This window comes from Anomaloglossus baeobatrachus, chromosome 5 (genome assembly GCF_048569485.1).
Source record: "Anomaloglossus baeobatrachus isolate aAnoBae1 chromosome 5, aAnoBae1.hap1, whole genome shotgun sequence".
Taxonomy (NCBI): domain Eukaryota; kingdom Metazoa; phylum Chordata; class Amphibia; order Anura; family Aromobatidae; genus Anomaloglossus; species Anomaloglossus baeobatrachus.
In genome coordinates, this window is record NC_134357.1 from 306986567 (window position 1) to 307008311 (window position 21745).

General features: G+C 45.7%; 1 protein-coding gene across 1 annotated transcript in view; it reads left to right on the plus strand.

Annotated features, from left to right (window-relative positions):
- The window catches only part of CANT1 (calcium activated nucleotidase 1), a 36691-nt gene extending 24742 nt beyond the window's left edge, over positions 1 to 11949 (plus strand). The window contains exon 4 of the mRNA XM_075349680.1: positions 11392 to 11949. Within this exon, the coding sequence (XP_075205795.1) occupies positions 11392 to 11762 (371 nt within the window). The 3' untranslated portion in view covers positions 11763 to 11949. The remainder of the gene's footprint in view (positions 1 to 11391) is intronic.
- The last annotated feature ends 9796 nt before the right edge of the window (positions 11950 to 21745 follow it).

The window sequence follows — 21745 nt, forward strand, 5'->3', positions numbered from 1 at the left end:
AGTACCTTTCATGTGGCACTAAAGGGTGCCTAGCTTAGTATTTATCCAATAAAAAAAAAAAATGAAAAAAATGGCGTGGGGTCCCCACTATTTTTGATAGCCAGTCAGGGTAAAGCAGACAGCTGTAGCCTGCAAACCACAGCTGGCAGCTTCATCTTGGCTGGTGATCAATTTGGAGGGCTCCCCATGTTTTTTTTTTTATTTATAAATAAAGAATAAAAAAAAAAATAACGTGGGGTCCCCCCAAATTAGATCACCAGCCAAGGTAAAGCTGACAGCTGGGGTCTGGTATTCTCAGGGTGGGAAGAGCCATGGTTATTGGACTCTTCCCAGCCTAAAAATAGCAGGCCGCAGCCGCCCCAGAAGTGGCGCATCCATTAGATGCGCCAATCCTGGCGCTTCGCCCCAACTCATCCCGCGCCCTGGTGCGTTGGCAAACGGGGTAATAAATGGGGTTGATACCAGATGTGTAATGTCACCTGGCATCAAGCCCAGCAATTAGTGATGTCACGGCATCTATCAGACACCCGACATAACTAATTGACAGTAAACAAAAGCAAAAAAAGACAACAAAAAATGTTTTATTAGAAAAAACACTCCCCAAATCATTCCCTTGTTCTCCAATTTAATAAAAAAAAATGGGTCCGCAGAAATCCATATGGATGTCCCACGTCGGCTCTGGACCTTCTAGAATATGGGGGCACGTTCAGGGAACGTATCCCCCATTTTCTAGGAGGGCAGACCCTCCATTTGAGGAGAGTGGGTGCAAAAATCTGCACCCACTCTCCCCGGGTCACAGCTGCAGAGTGCGAGCAGCCAGCACAGCTCACACTGAACACTGTGCTGGCTGTCAGCTGCTCTGCACATGTGACCGGCCAGCGTGCACTGTGAAGGAGGAGGGGGCCGCAGGGGATCAGCGCTGCGACCGGACAGGTATGTATGACACCGGGGGGAATAGGGGGTGAACGGGCAGGGCCTGGGGAACAGTTTTCTGTCGCATGTGTTATTGCACATGCGACAGAAATCATAGGAGCAGGGCGGCCGGTGCGCTACTGTGCGCGCGGCCATGTTGGATTTTCGGGAGGGGGGTCGGGGGTCGGGGCGGGCACTTTGGCGACACCGGGGGCTTTGCCAGGAAGTGAGGTCAACAGGAAGCCTCTTGACCTCACTTCCAGGTAAATGCCTGCGTTCTGGCGTGCCGACAAAGCCTGCGGACCGCAACAAAAAAGCAGGTCCATGCGTTGTGGCTGCGTTCTGACCCCACATCATTGATTTCAATGGGGGAGAGAACACAGCCACAACGCACAAAAGAAGTGACATGCTGCTTTTCTTTCCGCACCGATTTTTGGCATCCAAAACGCTGCGGAAAGAAACGCAGCATGTGCACTGATTTTTCAGCTTTCCCATACACTTTGCTGGGAAAGCTGAACGCATGCAATTTGCCACTGAAACGCTGCGGTTCAAAACGCAGCGTTTCCGCGGTAAAAAACGCATCGTGTGCACACAGCCAAAGTCTACATGTGTTCATACCCTAAAGGCCCTGTCACACACAGAGATAAATCTGCGGCAGATCTGTGGTTGCAGTGAAATTGTGGACAATCAGTGCCAGGTTTGTGGCTGTGTACAAATGGAACAATATGTCCATGATTTCACTGCAACCACAGATCTGCCAAAGATTCATCTCTGTGTGTGATGGGGCCTTAAAGCCGATTTCACACGCCAGACATTGCAGTCTGTACCTTGACATGTGAAACGAGCATAAGTGTCTGTGATTTGAAATGTGTTGTGAGGCTATGTGCACATGAACTTAAAGTTGATCCTCTCAAGAATCTTCCTCAAAAACTGGTTCAAAATTTTTTTTTGGAAAAATCATCTTATGGGTCATTCGATGGTAACTTACATTACATTCAGACGCCAAAAACCAAGTTAATAATGGCTACAGACTGTTATCTGACGGCAGGCACAAAAATGAGTGAATGTATATTGTACATTCAACTATTCTCAATAGATTTCAACACAGTTTGATTTTTCAACAATACAAATTAAATACAAAATACAATGTTATTACTTGGTCACTTATGTTTCTTTTTGTGCAACGTAAGTTACCAAGTAATAACATTGTATTTTGTATTTAATTTCTATTGTTGAAAAATCAAACTGGGTTGATATCTGTTGAGATTTTTAAAAGGACTCTTGTCAGGACGTTTTTGCTAAGTAATCTGAAGCCAGCATGCTGTAAGGGTACTTTCACACTTTCATTCAGTGGAGTCCGTCACTATGGAGAATAGCGCAGTCCATCAATGCACCACGCTATTCTTCATAGACTTGTATGGACGACGCACTGTAATGCAAGTGTCAGAGTTGCATCCTCTGAACGACGCAGCGTCGTTATTTTGACGCTGCACCAGGCGGAAGGAACGCAGCATGTAACGTTTTTTTGAGCGGCGGAAACTTTTATTTTTCACTGCGCATGCTCATTTTTTTTTTTTTTTTTAAATCACAGAAACTTTATTTTGTTTCTCGGTGGCCGAATGTTCAGCTGAGCGCCCAGCTGCCGGCATGTGAGAGCTCTCAGCTGAGCGCCCGGCAGCTGGCATGTGAGAGCTCTCAGCTGAGCCGCCGGCACGTGAGAGCGCTCAGCTGAGGGCCCGGCCGCCGGCACGTGAGAGCGCTCAGCTGAGCGCCCGGCAGCCGGCATGTGAGAGCTCTCAGCTGAACCCCCGGCCGCCAGCATGTGAGAGCGTCCAGCTGAGGGCCCGGCCGCCGGCACGTGAGAGCGCTCAGCGGAGAGCCCCGGCAGCTGGCATGTGAGAGCTCTCAGCTGAGCGCCCCGGCAGCTGGCATGTGAGAGCTCTCAGCTGAGCACCCGGCCGCCGGCTATTGAGAGCACTCGGCTGAGCACACAGCCGCCGGCTATTGAGAGCGCTCGGCTGAGCACACAGTCGCCGGCTATTGAGAGCGATCAGCTAAGCGCCTGGCCGCCGGCATGTGAGAGCTCTCAGCTGAGCGCCCGGCCGCCGGCTATTGAGAGCGATCAGCTGATCGTTCACAATAGTCTGCTGCCGGTAAAACTGTAAAGAAGGGAAAAAAAAAAAATCTTTACGTTGTTTTGTACGATCCGTTGTGCCACTATATGCAACGCATCCGTTGCATCCATCACACAACGCAATGAAACTGATGCCGTTCAACGCAAATGTGAAACTAGCCTAAAGGTACCGTCACACATAACGAGATCGCTAGCGAGATTGCAGCTGAGTCACGGTTTCTGTGACGCAGTAGCGATCCCGTTAGCGATCTTGTTATGTGTGACACCTACCAACGATCAGGCCCCTGCTGTGAGGTCGCCGGTCGTTGCAGAATGGTCCAGGCCATTTTCTTCAAAGGCGATGTCCTGCTGGGCAGGACACATCGCTGTGTTTGACACTGTGTGACAGGGTCACAGTGACTGCTGAGATCGCTATACAGGTCGCTACTGCGACCTGTATCGTTCCTGCATCGCTGGTAAGGTCTGACTGTGACATCTCACCAGCGACCTCCCAGCGACTTACCTGCGATCCCTATCAGGTCGCTTCGTTTTCGGGATTGCTGGTAAGTCGTTGTGTGTGACTGGGCCTAAAGAGTTAACATGCAGTTTACAGCCAGCTGTCTCTTATCTCAAAGTGTGTTTTTGTGTACCTGCAATGTTAGTTTAAGCCTCTTAGCTTTATCATTAGTGGGTCTGAGCAGCATGTGAGCTGTAGTCAGACTCCTACCCTTCTGTGATTAGCAGCTTTTTGTCTATCCTAATGTATACCAAGTCTGGTGTGGGCAGGGGCAGCTCCCAGGGCTCTGCTGCATACAAAAAATAACATCTTTCACTGTGTTAGGCTGCACACAGTAATATAAGGCTATTTGCCCACTTGTGTGCGCTCTGCACCGCAGCGTAAAGTCACTGCATGTCTGCTTCAGAGCACAACTGAAAAGCTCCGTTCTGAAACTTTGGTGACTGCAGAATTCGTGTGTTCTGGCTGCTGCCTCTCCCTATAGACAGAATGGAGACAGCATGCAGAGCGCATGAAAGAAGTGACATGTTGCTTTTTAGAACGCAGCGATTTGGCAGCATGCAAATCGCTGCGCTCTAAAACGCAACGTGGGCATGGATAATGCACAATCTTCATGGATTGTGCAGGGGACGCAGGACGCATGCAGTTACGCTGCAGTGCAGAACGCAGCGTAACTACATGCAATACGCACATGTGGACACATAGCCTAAGTGATACATCTTAGATGAGGTAGCAAAAACCTGCTGACAGATTACCTTTAACCACCTAAAAAAGACAGAAAAATCTCCGTGTGCACATTCATAAACTTAGGACTCATTCAGACATCCATGATTTTTAAGGTTATTTTATGTACGTATTAAAATATATGTTTCTATTGTGACTTTTTTGCAGTTCGTGCTTGAAAACTAAATTGCACATTCAAGTGTATGGATCTGTGAGAAACACGTACAACACACAGATGACATCCACATGCAGTCCGTGATTAAAGGGAATCTGTCACTAGATTTTTGTCATGTAATCCAGAGACAGAGACCCAAATTCCATCAGTGTTTCACTTACTCGGCTGCTTGCTTTAGTTTAGATTATTTTCCTGATGCTAAAGCAGTGATTTTAACGCTGGAGGACTAGAAAATCTGCTGCGTCGTAGTCCTCCAAATTCATGAGCTCTGTGTGACATCACCCCCAAAACTAATTGGCAGTTTTCTGGCTATGCACAGTGTACACAGAAATCTGTCTATCAGTGGTATCAGCGAGGTTATACAGAGCTTGGCATTCAGAAAACTGGTAGATCTGCAGCAGAAGAATCTGAGATTTTTATCAAAACTGTAGTAAACAGCTCAGTAAGTGATACTTCTCTGCAATCGGGATTTCTGCCTGTCTATTATGCTGCTCTCATGTTTATAGCAAAAACCTGGTGACAGATTCCCTTTAAAAATGAGATAGGTAGAAGGTTTGCAGTTTTTTGTTGGGTTTTTTTTTCATACTGTACGTGAAAAATCACTGGTAGTAAACATTTATACACAGCCTAAACACTGATCAAAATCATACTATTTTTTGCATACTTGAGAAATCACAAACATATGAAGTCGAAGATATAAATTGGTTTGAGTTTTTCGGCACTACTGATCTTTCTCACTGGTTATTTGCTGCTGTTTACTATTGTTCCCATATAGTCGGGTCCATAAATATTTGGACAGTGACTGAATCTTCGTGATTTCGGCTCTGCATGACACTATTTCAAATGAAACTGAGATGCAAGTGAAGTTTGGACTTTCAGGTTTAATTAACGGGCTTGAACATAAATGTCATGGGAAACGTTTAGGAATTGCAGCCATTTTTCTACAAAGCCTCCTCATTTCAGGGGCTCAGAAGTAATTGGACAAATCTACTTTACCAAAAATAAAATGTTAATTTTTAATACTTTGGACTATGACTACCTGAAGTCTAGAAGACATCGACAAACAATAGGTTTCCTCCTTTGTGATGCTTTGCCGGCCTTTACTGCAGCTGAGTTCAGTTATTGCTTGTTTGTGGGTCTTTCTGCCTTATATTTTACCTTAACCCTTTAGTGACGGAGCTAATTTTCACCTTAATGACCAGACCAAATTTTGCAATTCTGACCAGTGTCACTTCATGAGGTTATAACTCTGGAACGCTTCAACGGATCCCGGTGATTCTGAGATTGTTTTTTCCTCACATATTGGACTTCATGTTAGTACCAAATTTAGGACAATATTTTTTGTGTTTATTTATGAAAAAAATTGAATATTGGCAAAAATTTTGAAAATTTAGCAATTTTCAACTTTTGAATTTTTATACCGTTAAACCAGAGATTTCTGTGACACAAAATAGTTAATAAATAACATTTCCCACATGTCTACTTTACATCAGCACAATTTTGGAAACAAAATTTTTTTTTGTTAGGAAGTTAGAGGGGTTCAAAGTTTATCAGCGATTTCTCATTTTTACATCAAAATTTACAAAACCAGTTTTTTAGGGACCACATCACATTTGAAGTGACTTCAATAGGCCTAGATGACAGAAAATACCCAAAAGTGACACCATTCTAAAAACTGCACCCCCCAAAGTACTCAAAACCACATTCAAGAAGTTTATTAACCCTTCAGGTGCTTCACATGAACAAAAGCAATGTGGAATGAAAAAAAGCAAAAATTAAATTTTACCTAAAAATGTTGCTCTAACCCAAATTTATTCACTTTTAGAAGAAATAACACAACAAAATGGACCTCAAAACTTGTTCCCCACTTTCTTATGAGCGCGCCGATACCCCACATGTGGTCAGAAACCTCTGTTTGGACAAATGGGAGGGCTCGGAACAGAAGGAGCACTATTTGAATTTTGGAAAGCAAATTTGGCTGAAATAGATTGCGGGCACCATGTTGCATTTACAGGTCCGCTAAGGTACCTAAACAGAAGAAATCCCTCACAAGTGACACCATTTTGGAAACTAGACCCCTGAAGGCTTCTATCTAGGGGTATAGTGAGCATTTTAGATCCACAGGTACTTCACAGATTTTGTTAACGTTACGTTGTCATATTGAAAATTTTAAAAATTTTCTCAAAAATGTTGCTTTAGCATCAATTTTCTCACTTTTTCAAGAGGTAATTCCAAAAATTTGACCTCAAGGTTTGTTAACCACTTTTTTATGAGCGCGGTGATACCTCACATGTGGTCTGAAACCTTTGTTTGGACAAATGGGAGGGCTTGGAACGAAAGGAGCAATATTTGAATTTTAGAAAGGAAATTTGGCTGAAAAAGATTGCGGGCACCATGTCGCATTTGGAGGTCCCCTAAGGTACCTAAACAGCAGAAACCCCGCACAAGTGGCCCCATTTTGGAAACTAGGCCCCTCAAGGAATTTATCTAGATGTTTGGTGAGTACCCTGAACCCTCAGGTGCTTCACAGAATTTTATAACGTTGAGCCATGAAAAAAAAAAATAATACATTTTTACCACAAAATTGTTATTTCAACCAGGTAGCTTTTTTTTTTACAAGAGTAAAAGGAAAAAAATCAGCATAACATTTATTGTGCAATTTCTCCTGAGTTTGGCGATACCTTATATGTGGTGGAAATCAACTGTTTGGGCGCATGGCAGGGCTCGGAAGGGAAGGAGTGCCATTTGAGTGCAAAATTGGCTGGAATCAATAGCGGACGCCAGGTTGCATTTGGAGAGCCCCTGAAATGCCTAAACAGTGGCGGTCCCCCAAAAGTGACTCCATTCTGGAAACATGACACCTCAAGGCTTTTATCAAGGTGTATAGTGAGCAGTTTGAATCCACGAGTACTTCACAGAATTTGATAAGCTTAGGTTGCCATATTGAAAATTTTCATTTTTTTCACAAAACTGTTGCTTTAGCATCAAATTTCTCACTTTTTCAAGAGACAACAACAAACCGTGGACCCCACAGGTTGTTATCCAATGTCTTATGAGCACAGGGATACCCCACATGTGGCCAAAAACCTCTGTTTGGATAAATGGGAGGGCTTGGAATGGAGGGAGCACCATTTGAATTCTGGAAAAGTTGAAATAAATTGCGCGCACCATGTCACATTAGCAGGGCCCCTTGGGTACCTATACATCAGAAACCCCCCACAAGTGACCCCATTTTGGAAACTGGATTTTATTCAGGAGTATAGTAAGCATTTTGAATCCACAGGTACTTCACAAAAATGTTGCTGTAGCAACAAATGTCTCACTGTTAGGCTCTGTGGCCATGATCCAGCGACACGGCATCTAGTACACAGTGTCAGCCTCCTGCAGAGATGTGAGTGTTGTCCACGGGAGAACGCAGCTGCCCAAGCCCACGATTTGGGTTCAGGCCGCTGTGGAGCTCTATGCTACCTGCAGAGAACACTCATCTCCGCAGCATAAATTGACATGCTGAGGCTCGGGAAGCTGCGCCACAGGTCGGTTTATGCTGCGGAGAAAAGAAGCACATTGGGCATGGGATTTCTAAAAATCCTTCCACTGTGCTTCTACTGCACAACGCAGCGCTATGGACGCAGGGAAAACACACTGCGCCCAAAACGCTGCAAATCCTGATTGTGGGCACACAGCGTAAAATGCTACAATGGATGAATGGATAGATGTCAAACAAATATAACGTCCCATTCCCCTGCATATTCTAAGCTGGCGCCCTTTAGTGCCTTTCATGTGGCACTAAAGGGTGCCTAGCCTTGTATTTAGCCCCCCAAAAAATTAATAATTAAAATAAACGACGTGGGGTCCCCCCTATTTTTGATAGCCAGCTAGGGTAAAGCAGACAGCTGTAGCCTGCAAACCACAGCTGACAGCTTCACCTTGGCTGGTGATCAATTTGGAGGGCTCCCCAGGCGTTTTTTAAAAAAAAAAACGTGGGGTCCCCCCCAAATTAGATCACCAGCCAAGGTGAAGCGGACAGCTGGGGTCTGGTATTCTCAGGGTGGGAAGAGCCATGGTTATTGGACTCTTCCCAGCCTAAAAATAGCAGGCCGCAGCCGCCCCAGAAGTGGCGCATCCATTAGATGCGCCAATCCTGGCGCTTCGCCCCAGCTCATCCCGCGCCCTGGTGCGGTGGCAGACGGGGTAATATATGGGGTTGATACCAGCTGTAATGTCACCTGGCATCAAGCCCTGGGGTTAGTGATGTCACGGCATCTGAACAGATACCCGACATCACTAACCCAGTCAGTAATAGAAAAAAAAAAGACAAAAAAAAAATTTATTTGAAAAAACACTCCCCGAAACATTCCTCTTTTACCAATTTATTGAAAATAAAGAAATTCCGGTCGCTGTAATCCATTTTGGAGGTCCCTCGGCGACTCTGGATCTTCTAGAATATGGGGGGCACGTTCAGGGAACGTATCCCCCATTTTCTGGAAGAGCAAGCTCTCCATGAGCAGTGTGGGTGCAGTAATCTGAGAATACTGCACTCACACTGCCCCGGTCCAACCTAGGGCAGAGTGACCTGCAGTAACCTCATTCCAGAATATGAGGGGCACGCTCACAGAACGTACCCCCCATTTTCTGGAACAGCAGCCTCTCCATGTGAGGAGTGTGGCTGCAGATCACTGCACTCACCCTCCCCCGGTCCACAGTGGAGCCTGTGCATCAGCGACGTCAGCAGGATCCCTGCTTGCAGGGATCCAGCTGACAGCCGCTGTCTGCGCATGCGCCGCCAGCATTGAAGAAGGAGGCGGCGATCGCGGGCCCGGAGCGGCAGACAGGTAACGTATAACCGGGGGCTTGGGGGGGGGGGGGGGTGACCTAGTGGGACCTGGGGACACCTTTCTGCCGCATGTGACGTGTCACATGCGGCAGAAAGAGCAGAATGAAGGCGGCCGCGCGCTGTGCGCCGCCATCTTCCACGCTCCGGAGGGGGGAGGAGGGTGGTGGCTCTGGAGAACCGGAGGGGGCTCCGGTGACCAGAGGGCTCCGGTGGACCGGAGGAGGGGTCAGGGGGAGGACATTTCCCTCCGATCTGAAATGTTTGATCATTTCAGATCGGAGGGAAATGACTGCAGAGCCGGCGCCGGCGGCAGTTTTCTGTGCGCTTCGGCGCCATTTTGGATGTCCGGTGGGGGTAGGGGTGGGGGTGGGGGGACTCTCCGGTACCGGGGGCTTTGGGGGCACTAGGGGGTTAGATTTCTTTCTCATCTGACATGTTTGATCATGTCAGATGAAAAAGAAATCAGTTTTACCGGCCATTTCTTTTTTTTTCATGTGTTCGTCGGTATACGGTGTATACCGCCGATCACATGATCGGGGTCCAAAAAAAACACCCCGATTCATAATCTGGGGGGTCTCAGCTACCCCCGGTAGCTGAAACCCCCGAGATTTTCGGTCGCTGGGGGGCGCTACAGGGTTTTTTCGGGCCGCCGCTTTAAAGCGGCGGAACAGAATAAGTACCCTGTTTTGCCGCCGCTTTAAGTCGTACGGCCGTCGTTATGAGGTTAAGCTTGTGAAATGCAGCTCGATGGGGTTGAGATCTGGTGAGTGATTCAGCCATTGAAGAATATCCTACTTCTTTGCCTAAAAAACTCCTGGATTGCTTTCACAGTATGTGTTGGGTCATTGGACGGTGCTTCACAGTACAGATGGACAATCACTGTTGCGGTATTTGGTTGAATCTTGAGCCGAAAGTATTGCCCTGTTTCTTCAGAATTCATCCGGCTGCTTCTGTCTTCAGTCACATTATTAATAAACACTAGTGACCCAGTGCTATCAGAAGCCATGCATGCCCGGCCATCACACTACCTCCACCATGTTTTACAGAGGATGCGATGCACTTTGTATTATGAGTCGCTTCAAGCCGTCACCATATTTTCTTCTTCCCATCATACTGGTACAGGTTGATTTCGGTTTTCCTTTGTCCTAAGAATTCTTTTCCAGAATTGGGCTGGTTTCTTTACATTTTTTTTATTTTTTTTTGGCAAAGTCGAATCTGGCCTTTTTCTATTTTTAATTCTAATAAAGGGAACCTGTCAGGTGCAATATGCGCCCAGAACCACGAGCAGTTCTGGGTGTATATTGCTAATCCCTGCCTAACTGTTTCTGCATCTAGTAGCATACATAAGGAGATCGTTAGAAAAAGTATCTCTTGCTGCTCATGGTTTTGGATGCATATTGCACCTGACAGGTTCCCTTTAATGGTGTGCACTTTGTGCTGAACCGTCTGTATTTGCTCTCTTGAAGTCTTCTCTTTATGGTAGAAACACCTACTTCCTGAAGAATGTTCCTCACTTGAGGAGATTTTCTTCACCATAGAAAGAATTCTGCCATCAACCACCGCTGTTGTCTTCCATGCACGACCAGGCCTTTTTGACTTCCCAAGCTCACAAGTGCGCTTTTTTTTGGGGGGGGGGCGGAGGGGTGCGAAATGCATCAGACTGTTGCTTTGGACACTACTAACATTTCTGTTATCTCTCTGATGGATTTCGTCTTTTTTTCAGCCTAATGATAGTCTGTTTTTCTTCCACTGAGAGCTTTTTTGACCACATTTTGTGGATTCACAGCCACAGCTTCCAAATGCAACACTTGAAATCAGCTCCAGACCTTTCACCTGCTTAATAGATGATGGATTAATGAGGGACTAGCCCATAAAAGAGCTTTTAAGATAATTGTCCAATTACTTTTGGTCCTTAAAAAGAGGCAGCTACATATTCTAAAGCTGTAATTCCTAACCATTACTCCAATTAGGATGTGATTACTCTCAAATTAAGCCGTGAGTCTGCACTTAAAGCCCATATAGATTATATAACTGGAAAACAGCTAAAATGCCAAAACTTGTGTCACTGTCAAAATATTTCTGGACCTAACGGTATATATTTTGTATCCACATTCCAGGTTATTTGATCCATGAGTCTGCAGCATGGAGTGACTCACTACACAGCTGGTTTTTCCTCCCACGCCGTGCCAGTAAGGAAAGATACAGTGAGAAAGAGGATGAACAGCGTGGCGCAAACATCCTTCTACGAGCCTCTCCTGACTTCTCTAACATAAAATTATCTCACGTGGGAACACAGAATCCCACACATGGATTTTCCTCATTCAAATTCATCCCAGGAACAGATGATCAGATTATTGTCGCTCTGAAATCCGAAGAAAACAATGGTCAAGTGGCCACATACATCACCGTTTTTATTTTGGATGGTCGAATCCTGTTACGCGAGACAAAAATTGGTGACGTTAAATATGAAGGAATTGAATTTATCTGATTTATTTCATTGATTGAAATACAAAAAAAAAGATCATCCAGATGTCATTTTGCCATTACTGATAATATTTATAAATAAGATCATGCGATTGCCGGTGATTACAATGAATCCAACGTGTAGAATGTACCTCAGAAATACCAAACGGCATCTGTCTTTTGGTCTTTTTAATAAAAAAAGAATATTTTTATTAAGTGTCTTGTTGTTCTTGTTTTCCAAGGGAGTTTGTGGTATATTTGTCAGCCTTTGGATTACTGTATAAAAATTCTTTCTGTTTTTGTTATGCTGTTTTCACAATAGCGTCATGAATACCCCGGTATAAAAGGAAGGATAGAAAATCCAATATTCTGTTCCTCTAAAATTACTTTTTTATTGAGTCATTAAAATCCTGTAGAAAAAAAAAACTACATACCGTACTTTTCGGATTATAAGACACACTTTTCCTCCCAAAAATTTGGGAAATCTGGGTGGGCGGGTGGCCTGCTGGCTGCCACTCTGTGCGTGTGGGTGGGTGGCTGTGTGGTAGGTGTCCCAGTATGTCCGCGGTCCCAGTTTCAAATGATGGCGCCGGGAGTCAGCGCTTGCGCAGATAGTCCTTGAATGAGAGCTCAATCTACGCATGCGCCGCTCCAGGCGCCATCATTTGAACCGGGACCGCGGACAGCCTGGGACACTCACCACACCAGCCTGCTCCACCACTGACCCGTTACTATTGACCCGCCGCTGCTGGTGCTACCGACCCACCGCCGCGGCTGCCAGCACAACCCCTTCTTCCTGTGACCCCACATCACCACCACTGCTGCCCCCCTCTGGTAAGACCACACCAGAGTATAAGACGGGACCCCATTTTTATTTTTATTTTTTTTACCATTTTTTTTTTCCTCTCTAAAATTGGGGTGCGTCTTATAATCCGGTGCGTCTTTTATAAAAAAAAAAATACGGTATTGCGGGTTTCCAGCCCCGCTTTACACGTTTCAGACAAGGTCCTTACTCATAGACATACTAACATGAAATGACCAGAACAATAAATAGCCTAAAGTTACCTGAAGTTAAGCATCTAGTGATACACAATCAATTCAATATATTACACATTACAAAAAAGGAGCCTTCCATCCCACTCACTTAAAATACAGACCTTATAATACTGATACTTCTTCGGCAAAAAAAAGGACTTTTTATAGTGTAAAAAAAAAAAGTAGCATTAGTGTTACAAAAAACCTATTATAAAATGTCCTTATTTTTATTGGCCGACGTTATTTATATAATGTTGACATATCTTCAGCGCTGCCGCCAATACCAACCACTGGGAGCAGACCAAGGGATGGTGAGTAAAGTTTCGCTTGTTATATATATTTCTCCTATAGGTAATTTTATTGGCGGGCTACATTTGTTGGCTTCCTTCCTGATATTTCCTCGACCATGAATATATTGTTACCTGATTCACTGGATCGCCAAGAATAATTCACCCATTGACTCAGCTTAATGGATGCCAATCCGTTCATCATTTTTCCTTCACATTTATTTCCTTCTTTAGGCTAAGAACGCACTTTGCGTTCCCCTACTTGCAGTTCTAAATGCACGTTTTGGGCTTAATTGATTTGACCAAAGTTGCCTTTTTCAGAACTTTAGCGCTGAAACCGCATGCGTATTTACCGCGTTTTGTATGCGTTTTCAGCGCTTTTTGAATGCTTTTTTTCACCTGTGTTTTGACAGATGCGTTTTGAACATCAAGACACTGCTAAATAAAGATTAAATCATCAAACAGAAAAATGATAAAAAAAAAAAATACATATAGAATTTTAGAAATAATTTAATAAATGGAAATATTTAATAAAATTATAGCGGTAATATGCTATTTATTGTAAAAATAGCAATAAATTATTATTTTTCTTTAATTTAATTGTCGGACTATGTGTGTGTAAATATGAAATCATTATTTTAGAGTCCAAAACACATGTTTTCTGCACTGAAAAAGCAGGTAAAACGCAGGAATTTGAAGGAATCTTGGTTTTTGCCATTTCTCATTGACTTCAATGTTAGCAAAACGCACCCAAAATGGCAAAAACAACTGACATGCTGCTTCTTTAAACGCATGGGTTTTGTCACAAAATATGCAAATTAAACGCAGCATTTAGAAACGCAAAGTGCGGTCTGAAAATCAACATTTTCCATTGACTTTGCTGTAAAATCAAAACGCATGCCTTTTGGCATGAAAAAGGTGCTTCTCAAAACAGACCTAAAAAGCAGCTGAAACGCAGGTGGAAATGCAAAGTGCGGTCTTAGCCTTATACTCAGATTTATGTATCTAATATACTGTACTTACCATGCTTTCACTTTCTAGGTGAGTGAACGGGTCACTATCATCCAGCCACATTTTTTGTTGGTTGATTGATTTTCTGCCTATGCACCTCACTGTTCTTTCCACTTTTTTCACCTTTTTCGTCATATTCTTATTTTATTTTGCTTTTAAGCTTTGGCCCTTCATACATATTTTCATTTTGAACTCTGCACTTTTCACTAGGGTTATTTATCATTTATTCTTAATATTTTTTTATTTTTTTTTGGGGGGGGGAGCTCACTGAGTGATGGTTCATATTCTTATCTACTTTATATGTCCTCTTTCCATTCACAAATACACGATCGTGAACACCACACACTCATGGATATTATTCTCTATCTTCATTTATTACTTCTTATCATTTCCCCTACACATAGCATCCACAGTAATCTGTCATTCCCCTTTTTACTAATGACACGAATGTTGTCATATTACTCAACAACATTTTCACAAATCTAGTAGCTCCATAGACAAGGAGTTTTATTTACTCCCACTCGTTCTGTTTTACCTGCATATATTGAGCCATATCACGTAGACCACATAAGGCGATAAGCAATACATCAAGGCCCACCATATATACTTTCTTATATACCATGCATGTGCACTTTGAGTCATATCATTTTTGTTATATATGTCAGTATACAATATATTGTCGTCAGGACCTGTTGAAGTGTGTGTCTGCGCGTAAAATCCGCCGTCATCCACCTACCACCCCATATCTCCTTATCTTTCCACTTTTACAGATGAAATAAAGGAATAAAGAATTCATGTTTAGCTACTCTGTGACTGCCAACCTTACTTTCTTAACTGTCATTTGTACAATATATTGTTAGTAAAGTCATATACTTAGTTTCACTGACTTCACAATGGTATTTCTATTTTTACACCACTTTATTGTATACATATATCCATAGACTGACTCATTGTTTAACTTGGTATGGCATGTATTTATATCAACATTTGCTCTGTATATTTTATACAGTGCCTTGCGAAAGTATTCGGCTCCCTTGAATTTTTCAACCTTTTCCCACATTTCAGGCTTCAAACAAAGATAAAAATTTTAATGTTATTGTGAAGAAACAACAGTGGGACACAATTGTGAAGGTGAACGATATTTATTGCTTTTTTCTAAACCTTTTAAAAAAAAAAAAAAAAACCTGAAAATTGGGGCGTGCAATATTATTCGGCCTCTTTACTTTCAGTGCAGCAAACTCACTCCAGAAGTTCATTGAGGATCTCTGAATGATCCAATGTTGTCCTAAATGACTGATGATGAAAAATGTAATCCACCTGTGTGTAATCAAGTCTCCGTATAAATGCACCTGCTCTGTGATTGTCTCAGTAATCTGATTAAAGTGCAGATAGCATCATGAATACCAAGGAACACAACAGGCAGGTCCGTGATACTGTTGTGGAGAAGTTAAAAGCCGGATTTGGTTACAAAAAGATTTCCAAAACTTTAAACATCCCAAGGAGCACTGTGCAAACGATCATATTGAAATGGAAGGAGTATCATACCACTGCAAATCTACCAAGACCTGGCCGTCCATCAAAACTTTCAACTCAAACAAGGAGAAGACTGATCAGAGATGCAGCCAAGAGGCCCATGATCACTCTGGATGAACTGCAGAGATCTATAGCTGTGGTGGGAGAGTTTGTCCATAGGACAGCAATCAGTCGTACACTGCACAAATCTGGCCTTTATGGAAGAGTGGCAAGGAGAAAGCCATTTCTCAAAGATATCCATAAAATCTGTTGTTTAAAGTTTGCCACAAGCCACCTGGGAGACACACCAAACATATGGAAGAAGGTGCTCTGGTCAGATGAAACCAAAATCGAACTATTTGGGCACAATGACAAACGTTATGTTTGACGTAAAAGCAACACAGCGCATCACCCTGAATACAGCATGCCCACTGTCAAACATGGTGGTGGCAACATCACGGTTTGGGCCTGCTTTTCTTGAACAAGGACAGGGAAGATGGTTAAAATGGGATGGAAGATGGACGGAACCAAATACAGGACCATTCTTGAAGAAAACCTGTTGGAGTCTGCAAAAGACCTGAGACTGGGACGGAGATTTGTCTTCCAACAAGACAATGATCCCAAACATGAAGCAAAATCTACAATGGAATGGTTCACAAATAAACGTATCCAGGTGTTAGAATGGCCAAGTCAAAGTCCAGACCTGAATCCAGTCGAGAATCTGTGGAAAGAGCTGAAAACTGCGGTTAACAAACGCTCTCCATCCAACCTCACTCAGCTCCAGCTGTTTGCAAAGGAAGAATGGGCAAGAATTTCAGTCTCTCGATGTGCAAAACTGATAGACACATACCCCAAGCGACTTGCAGCTGTAATTGCAGCAAAAGGTGGCGCTATAAAGTATTAACTGAAAGGGGACAAATATTGCACGCCCCACTTTTCTGTTATCTATTTTTTTAAAAAGTTTAAAATAAGCAATACATTTCATTCACCTTCACAATTGTGTCCCACTTGTTGTTGATTCTTCACCATAACATTAACATTTTTATCTTCATGTTTGAAGCCTGAAATGTGGGAAAAGGTTGAAAAATTCAAGGGGGCCTAGTACTTTCGCAAGGCACTGTATATACTGTATCAAAGATAGGTAGAACTGGGTTAATTCCTAGCACTACAGGTCTTGGTGCATCTGGCTAGCATTCTCTATAGAGCCAGGCTAGGTGTTCAGAGATCTGGATTCCAGCGGTGTATCGCTTACTAGGCTGCTTAGTGTAGTTTTCATAATTTCCTGCTGATTAAACAGATTTTATCATTAGAGAACTATTTGGCCTACTGCCAGGTAGTCCAGCATATTCATAAGCTCTGTATAACTGCTAGATCTGCAGCAGAGAAAACATTGATTTTATCAAAATGACAATAAATAGCTTATGCTGCTCTCAAATGGGGGAGTAAAAACCTGCTGACAGATTCCCTTTAACCCCTTCACGACCATGGACGGAAAGATCCGTCCTTGTGCCCTGGGCCTTAACGACCAAGGACGGATCTTTCCGTCATGGCGGAATCGCGGCACCGGAGCCTCCGGTGACTGCAATATGTTAACAAAAACCGCAGATTCGGGGAGGAAGGGGACCTGTTCCTGACCTTAGGAGGGGTGGTGCCTCCTCCCCGGACCTACGGAGGCTGTGATTGGCTGACGAACGCCGCTCAACCAATCACAGCCACTGTAATGTTACAGCCATTTAAAATGACTGAAACATTGAAATCCAGCCCTGACCAGTGCAGCTGTAGCACTGGCCATTGGCTGGAGCTGGGTGACCTCACTGGATCACCCTCCCCCAGCTCCAATGCTCTGATTGGAGAGATCAGCCTTGTGACCGATTTCTCCAATCACAGTGGACCTGTTGCCGGTGACCACCCCCATCAGCTTCACTTGTCCCTGCAGCACGCCAGCACACTGAGCACAGTGAGTGTACTCAGTGCAATGGCAGGGCGACAAGCTCCGGTCCCATGCTGTTATGAGACCGGAGCATGAGACCCGGAAGTTGCCGCACTGCCATTGCACTGTATGAAACCGGCGAAAAGCGTCCCGATCCGCCGCCGCTGCCCTCCGCGATCTGCCACCTGTCTCCCCGATCTCCTGCCCGCACCCTCACCCCCACACCTCCCGATCCGCTGCCGCCGCCGCCCTCCATCTGCCACAGTGCCACCGCTCCCCCCAATCTGCTGCCCGGCCCCTCACCCCTCGTGATCGTTGCCCGGCCCCTCACCTCCGTGATGTGCTGCACGATCCCTGTCCTCCTCCATCTGTCAGTGCCACCGCTCTCTCCGATCTGCTGCCCGGCCCCTCCCCCTCGTGATCGGTGCCCGCCCCCTCCCCTCCGTGATGTGCTGCTCGCCCCCTCCCCTCCGTGATGTGCTGCTCGCCCCCTCCCCTCCGTGATGTGCTGCTCGCCCCCTCCCCTCCGTGATGTGCTGCTCGCCCCCTCCCCTCCGTGATGTGCTGCTCGCCCCCTCCCCTCCGTGATGTGCTGCTCGCCCCCTCCCCTCCGTGATGTGCTGCTCGCCCCCTCCCCTCCGTGATGTGCTGCTCGCCCCCTCCCCTCCGTGATGTGCTGCTCGCCCCCTCCCCTCCGTGATGTGCTGCTCGCCCCCTCCCCTACGTTATGTGCTGCACGCTCCCCCCACCTCTCACCCCCGTGGTCAGCTACCCGCCCCTCCCCTGTCACCGCCGTGATGTGTGCTCCCACACCTGTCACCGCCATGATGTGCCCTCCCTCCCCTGTCACCGCCGTGATGTGCGCTCCCTCCCCTGTCACCGCCGTGATGTGCGCTCCCTCCCCTGTCACCGCCGTGATGTGCGCTCCCTCCCCTGTCACCGCCGTGATGTGCGCTCCCTCCCCTGTCACCGCCGTGATGTGCGCTCCCTCCCCTGTCACCGCCGTGATGTGCGCTCCCTCCCCTGTCACCGCCGTGATGTGCGCTCCCTCCCCTGTCACCCCCGTGATCTGCTGTCCACTCTCCCTCCACCTCTCACCCCCGTGATCTGCGCTCTGCTCACCTCTCACCCCCGTGATCTGTGCTCCCTCACCTGTCACCCCGTGATCTGTGCTCCCTCACCTGTCACCCCGTGATCTGTGCTCCCTCACCTGTCACCCCGTGATCTGTGCTCCCTCACCTGTCACCCCGTGATCTGTGCTCCCTCACCTGTCACCCCCGTGATCTGCTGTCCACTCTCCCTCCACCTCTCACCCCCGTGATCTGCGCTCTGCTCACCTATCTCCCCCGTGATCTGCGCTCTCTCACCTCTCACCCCCGTGATCTGTGCTCCCTCACCTGTCACCCCGTGATCTGTGCTCCCTCACCTGTCACCCCCGTGATCTGCTGTCCACTCTCCCTCACCTCTCACCCCCGTGATCTGTGCTCTGCTCACCTGTCTCCTCCGTGATCTGTGCTCTGCTCACCTGTCTCCTCCGTGATCTGCGCTGCGCTCCCTCCCCCACCTCTCACCCTCCCCGATCTGCTGCCTCCTTCATCTCCTGTGATCCAGCTGCCTAGATCTATCCTGTAGGGTAACTATCCCCAATCTCACCTCCCACTCCCCTTCCCACCCATCCCCCCCACCCGCCCCCTCCCCCCATCCTCTGCCGCTCCTGCATCCACTGCGCCCTCTCCCATCCGCCCCCACCCTATCCCAGCCGCCGTCTCACAATCACAGATACTCCCTTTATATGCCGCTGCCCCCCCATCTGCTGCAGCCCCATCTGCCGCCCACCCCCCCCATCTTCCGCTGTTTTTTTTTTTCTATGCCATGGGGGTCTAGTTTCCAAAATGGGGTCACATGTGGGGGAGCTCCACTGTTTCGGCACCTCAGGGGGTCTCCAAACGCAACATGGAATATGCTAATTATCCCAGACAATTTTGCGTTTGAAACGTCAAATGACGCTCCTTGCCTTCCGAGCCCTGCTGTGCGCCCAAACATTTTATTTCCACCACATATGAGGTGTCTGTGTACTCAGGAGAAATTGCACAATACATTTTATGGTGCAATTTTTCCTGATACCCTTGTGAAAAAAAAAGCTACCTGGTTGAAGTAACAATTTTGTGGTGAAAAAATTTTTTTTTTATTTTCACAGCTCAACTCTATTAACTTTTGTGAAGCCCCCAGAGGCTCAAAGTGCTCAATAAACATCTAGATAAATTCCATGAGGGGTCTAGTTTCCAAAATGGGGTCACATGTGGGGGAGCTCCACTGTTTCGGCACCTCAGGGGCTCTCCAAACGCAACATGGTGCGGCTAACGATTCCAGCTAATTTTCTGTTCAAAAAAGTCAAATGGCGCTCCTTCCCTTCGGAGTCCTGCCGTGCGCCCAAACAGTGGTTTTTCGCCACATATGAGGTATCTGCGTGTTCAGTAGAAATTGCCCAACAAATTTTGGGGGTTCATTTAATCCTGCTACCCTTGTGAATATGCAATATTTGAGGCTAAATTAACATTTTTGTTGCAAAAAGTAAAATGTTCATTTTTTCCTTCCACATTGCTTTAGTTACTGTGAAGCACCTGAAGGGTTAATAACCTTCTTGAATGTGGTTTTGAGTAGCCTGAGGGGTGCCGTTTTTGGAATGGTGTCACTTTTGAGTGTTCTGTGTCATGTAGACCTTTCAAAATTGCTTCAAATGTGATGTGGTCCCTAAAAAAAAAGTGGCTTTGTAAATTTTGTTGTAAAAATGAGAAATTGCTCATAAACTTTGAACCCCTATAACTTCCTTAAATTTTTTTTTTTTCCCAAAATTGTTCTGATGTAAAATATACATGTGGGAAATGTTATTTATTAATTATTTTGTGTCATATGTCTCGTTGGTTTTAGAGCATAAAAATTCAAAGTTTGAAAATTACAAAATTTTCGCGAAATTTCCGTTTTTTTCACAAAGAAATGCAAAAAATATCGGCCTAAATTTACCACTAACATGAAGCCCAATATGTCACGAAAAAACAATCTCAGAATCACCGGGATCCGCTGAAGCGTTCCAGAGTTATAACCTCATAAAGTGACACTGGTCAGAATTGCAAAAAAATGGCCTGGTCTTTAGGGTCAAAATAGGCTTGGGGCTGAAGGGGTTAATAGTGGACAGCTGACCAGAGCCTGAGCTCTGGAGCTCTGGAGCTGCTGAGTAACCAGTGAATGTAAAAGCAGACTGGGCTGGGTGTGGAACCTGATCTGCTGGCTGGGAGTAACTCTGTCCTTGTTTATTATGCAGTGAAAGCTGGACATTTTTCTGTCTGTTATATGGATTTTTGATTATGTTCCTTTATGCCGGAGAAAGGCTTTTTCTTTTCCATTCTGTTGGAAGTTTATGAACGACGATAAACCTCCGTTTGAGTATTTGCTTGTGTGAACGCTATCCGCTACTTAAAGAGAGTGAATCTCTTCAATATGATGAGAGGTTGGATTTGTTTAGCTAATGCCTCTTTCACACATCCAGTGTTTGCCGTCAGGCACAATCCAGCGAATTGCGGACAAAACTGATCCTTCTGTTGTTGCCGGAACAGTTTTTTACCGCATAGACTTGTATTAGCTCCACGGTTGTGCCGCATGGCATCGCGTTTCATCCAGCGTGTGCCGGATTTGGCAAAATTTGCTGGTCCGGCTGCTGGAAAGAACACACTGGGCCTTTTTTCTTTTGTCTCCGGCACGGTGCGGCGCTTTTGATAATGAAGGCCTATGGGCACTGGATCTGTCAAAAAGCGGCAAAAAACGCATTCCAGTGATGGATCCGATTTTTTAATCCGAGCATGCTCAGATGAGCTGTAAATTCATTTCTGGCCCCTCTCTGTCTCTCGCTGTGTTTTTTTTTCTCTCTCTCTGTCGGTCTCTCTCTGTCGGTCAGTCTCTCTCTCTCGGTCTGTCTCGGTCAGTCTCTCCCTCTCACCCCCTCTCTCATACTGTGTGCGGTGATGATGGGTGCGGTAGTGCCTGTGTGTGTTTGCAGTGATGATGGGGGCGATAGTGCCTGTGTGTGTTTGCAGTGATGATGGGGCGGTAGTGCCTGTGTGTGTGCGGTGATGATGGGGGCGGTAGTGCCTGCGTGTGTGCAGTGATGATGGGGGCAGTAGTGCCTGTGTGTGTGCGGTGATGATGGGGGCGGTAGTGCCTGCGTGTGTGCGGTGATGA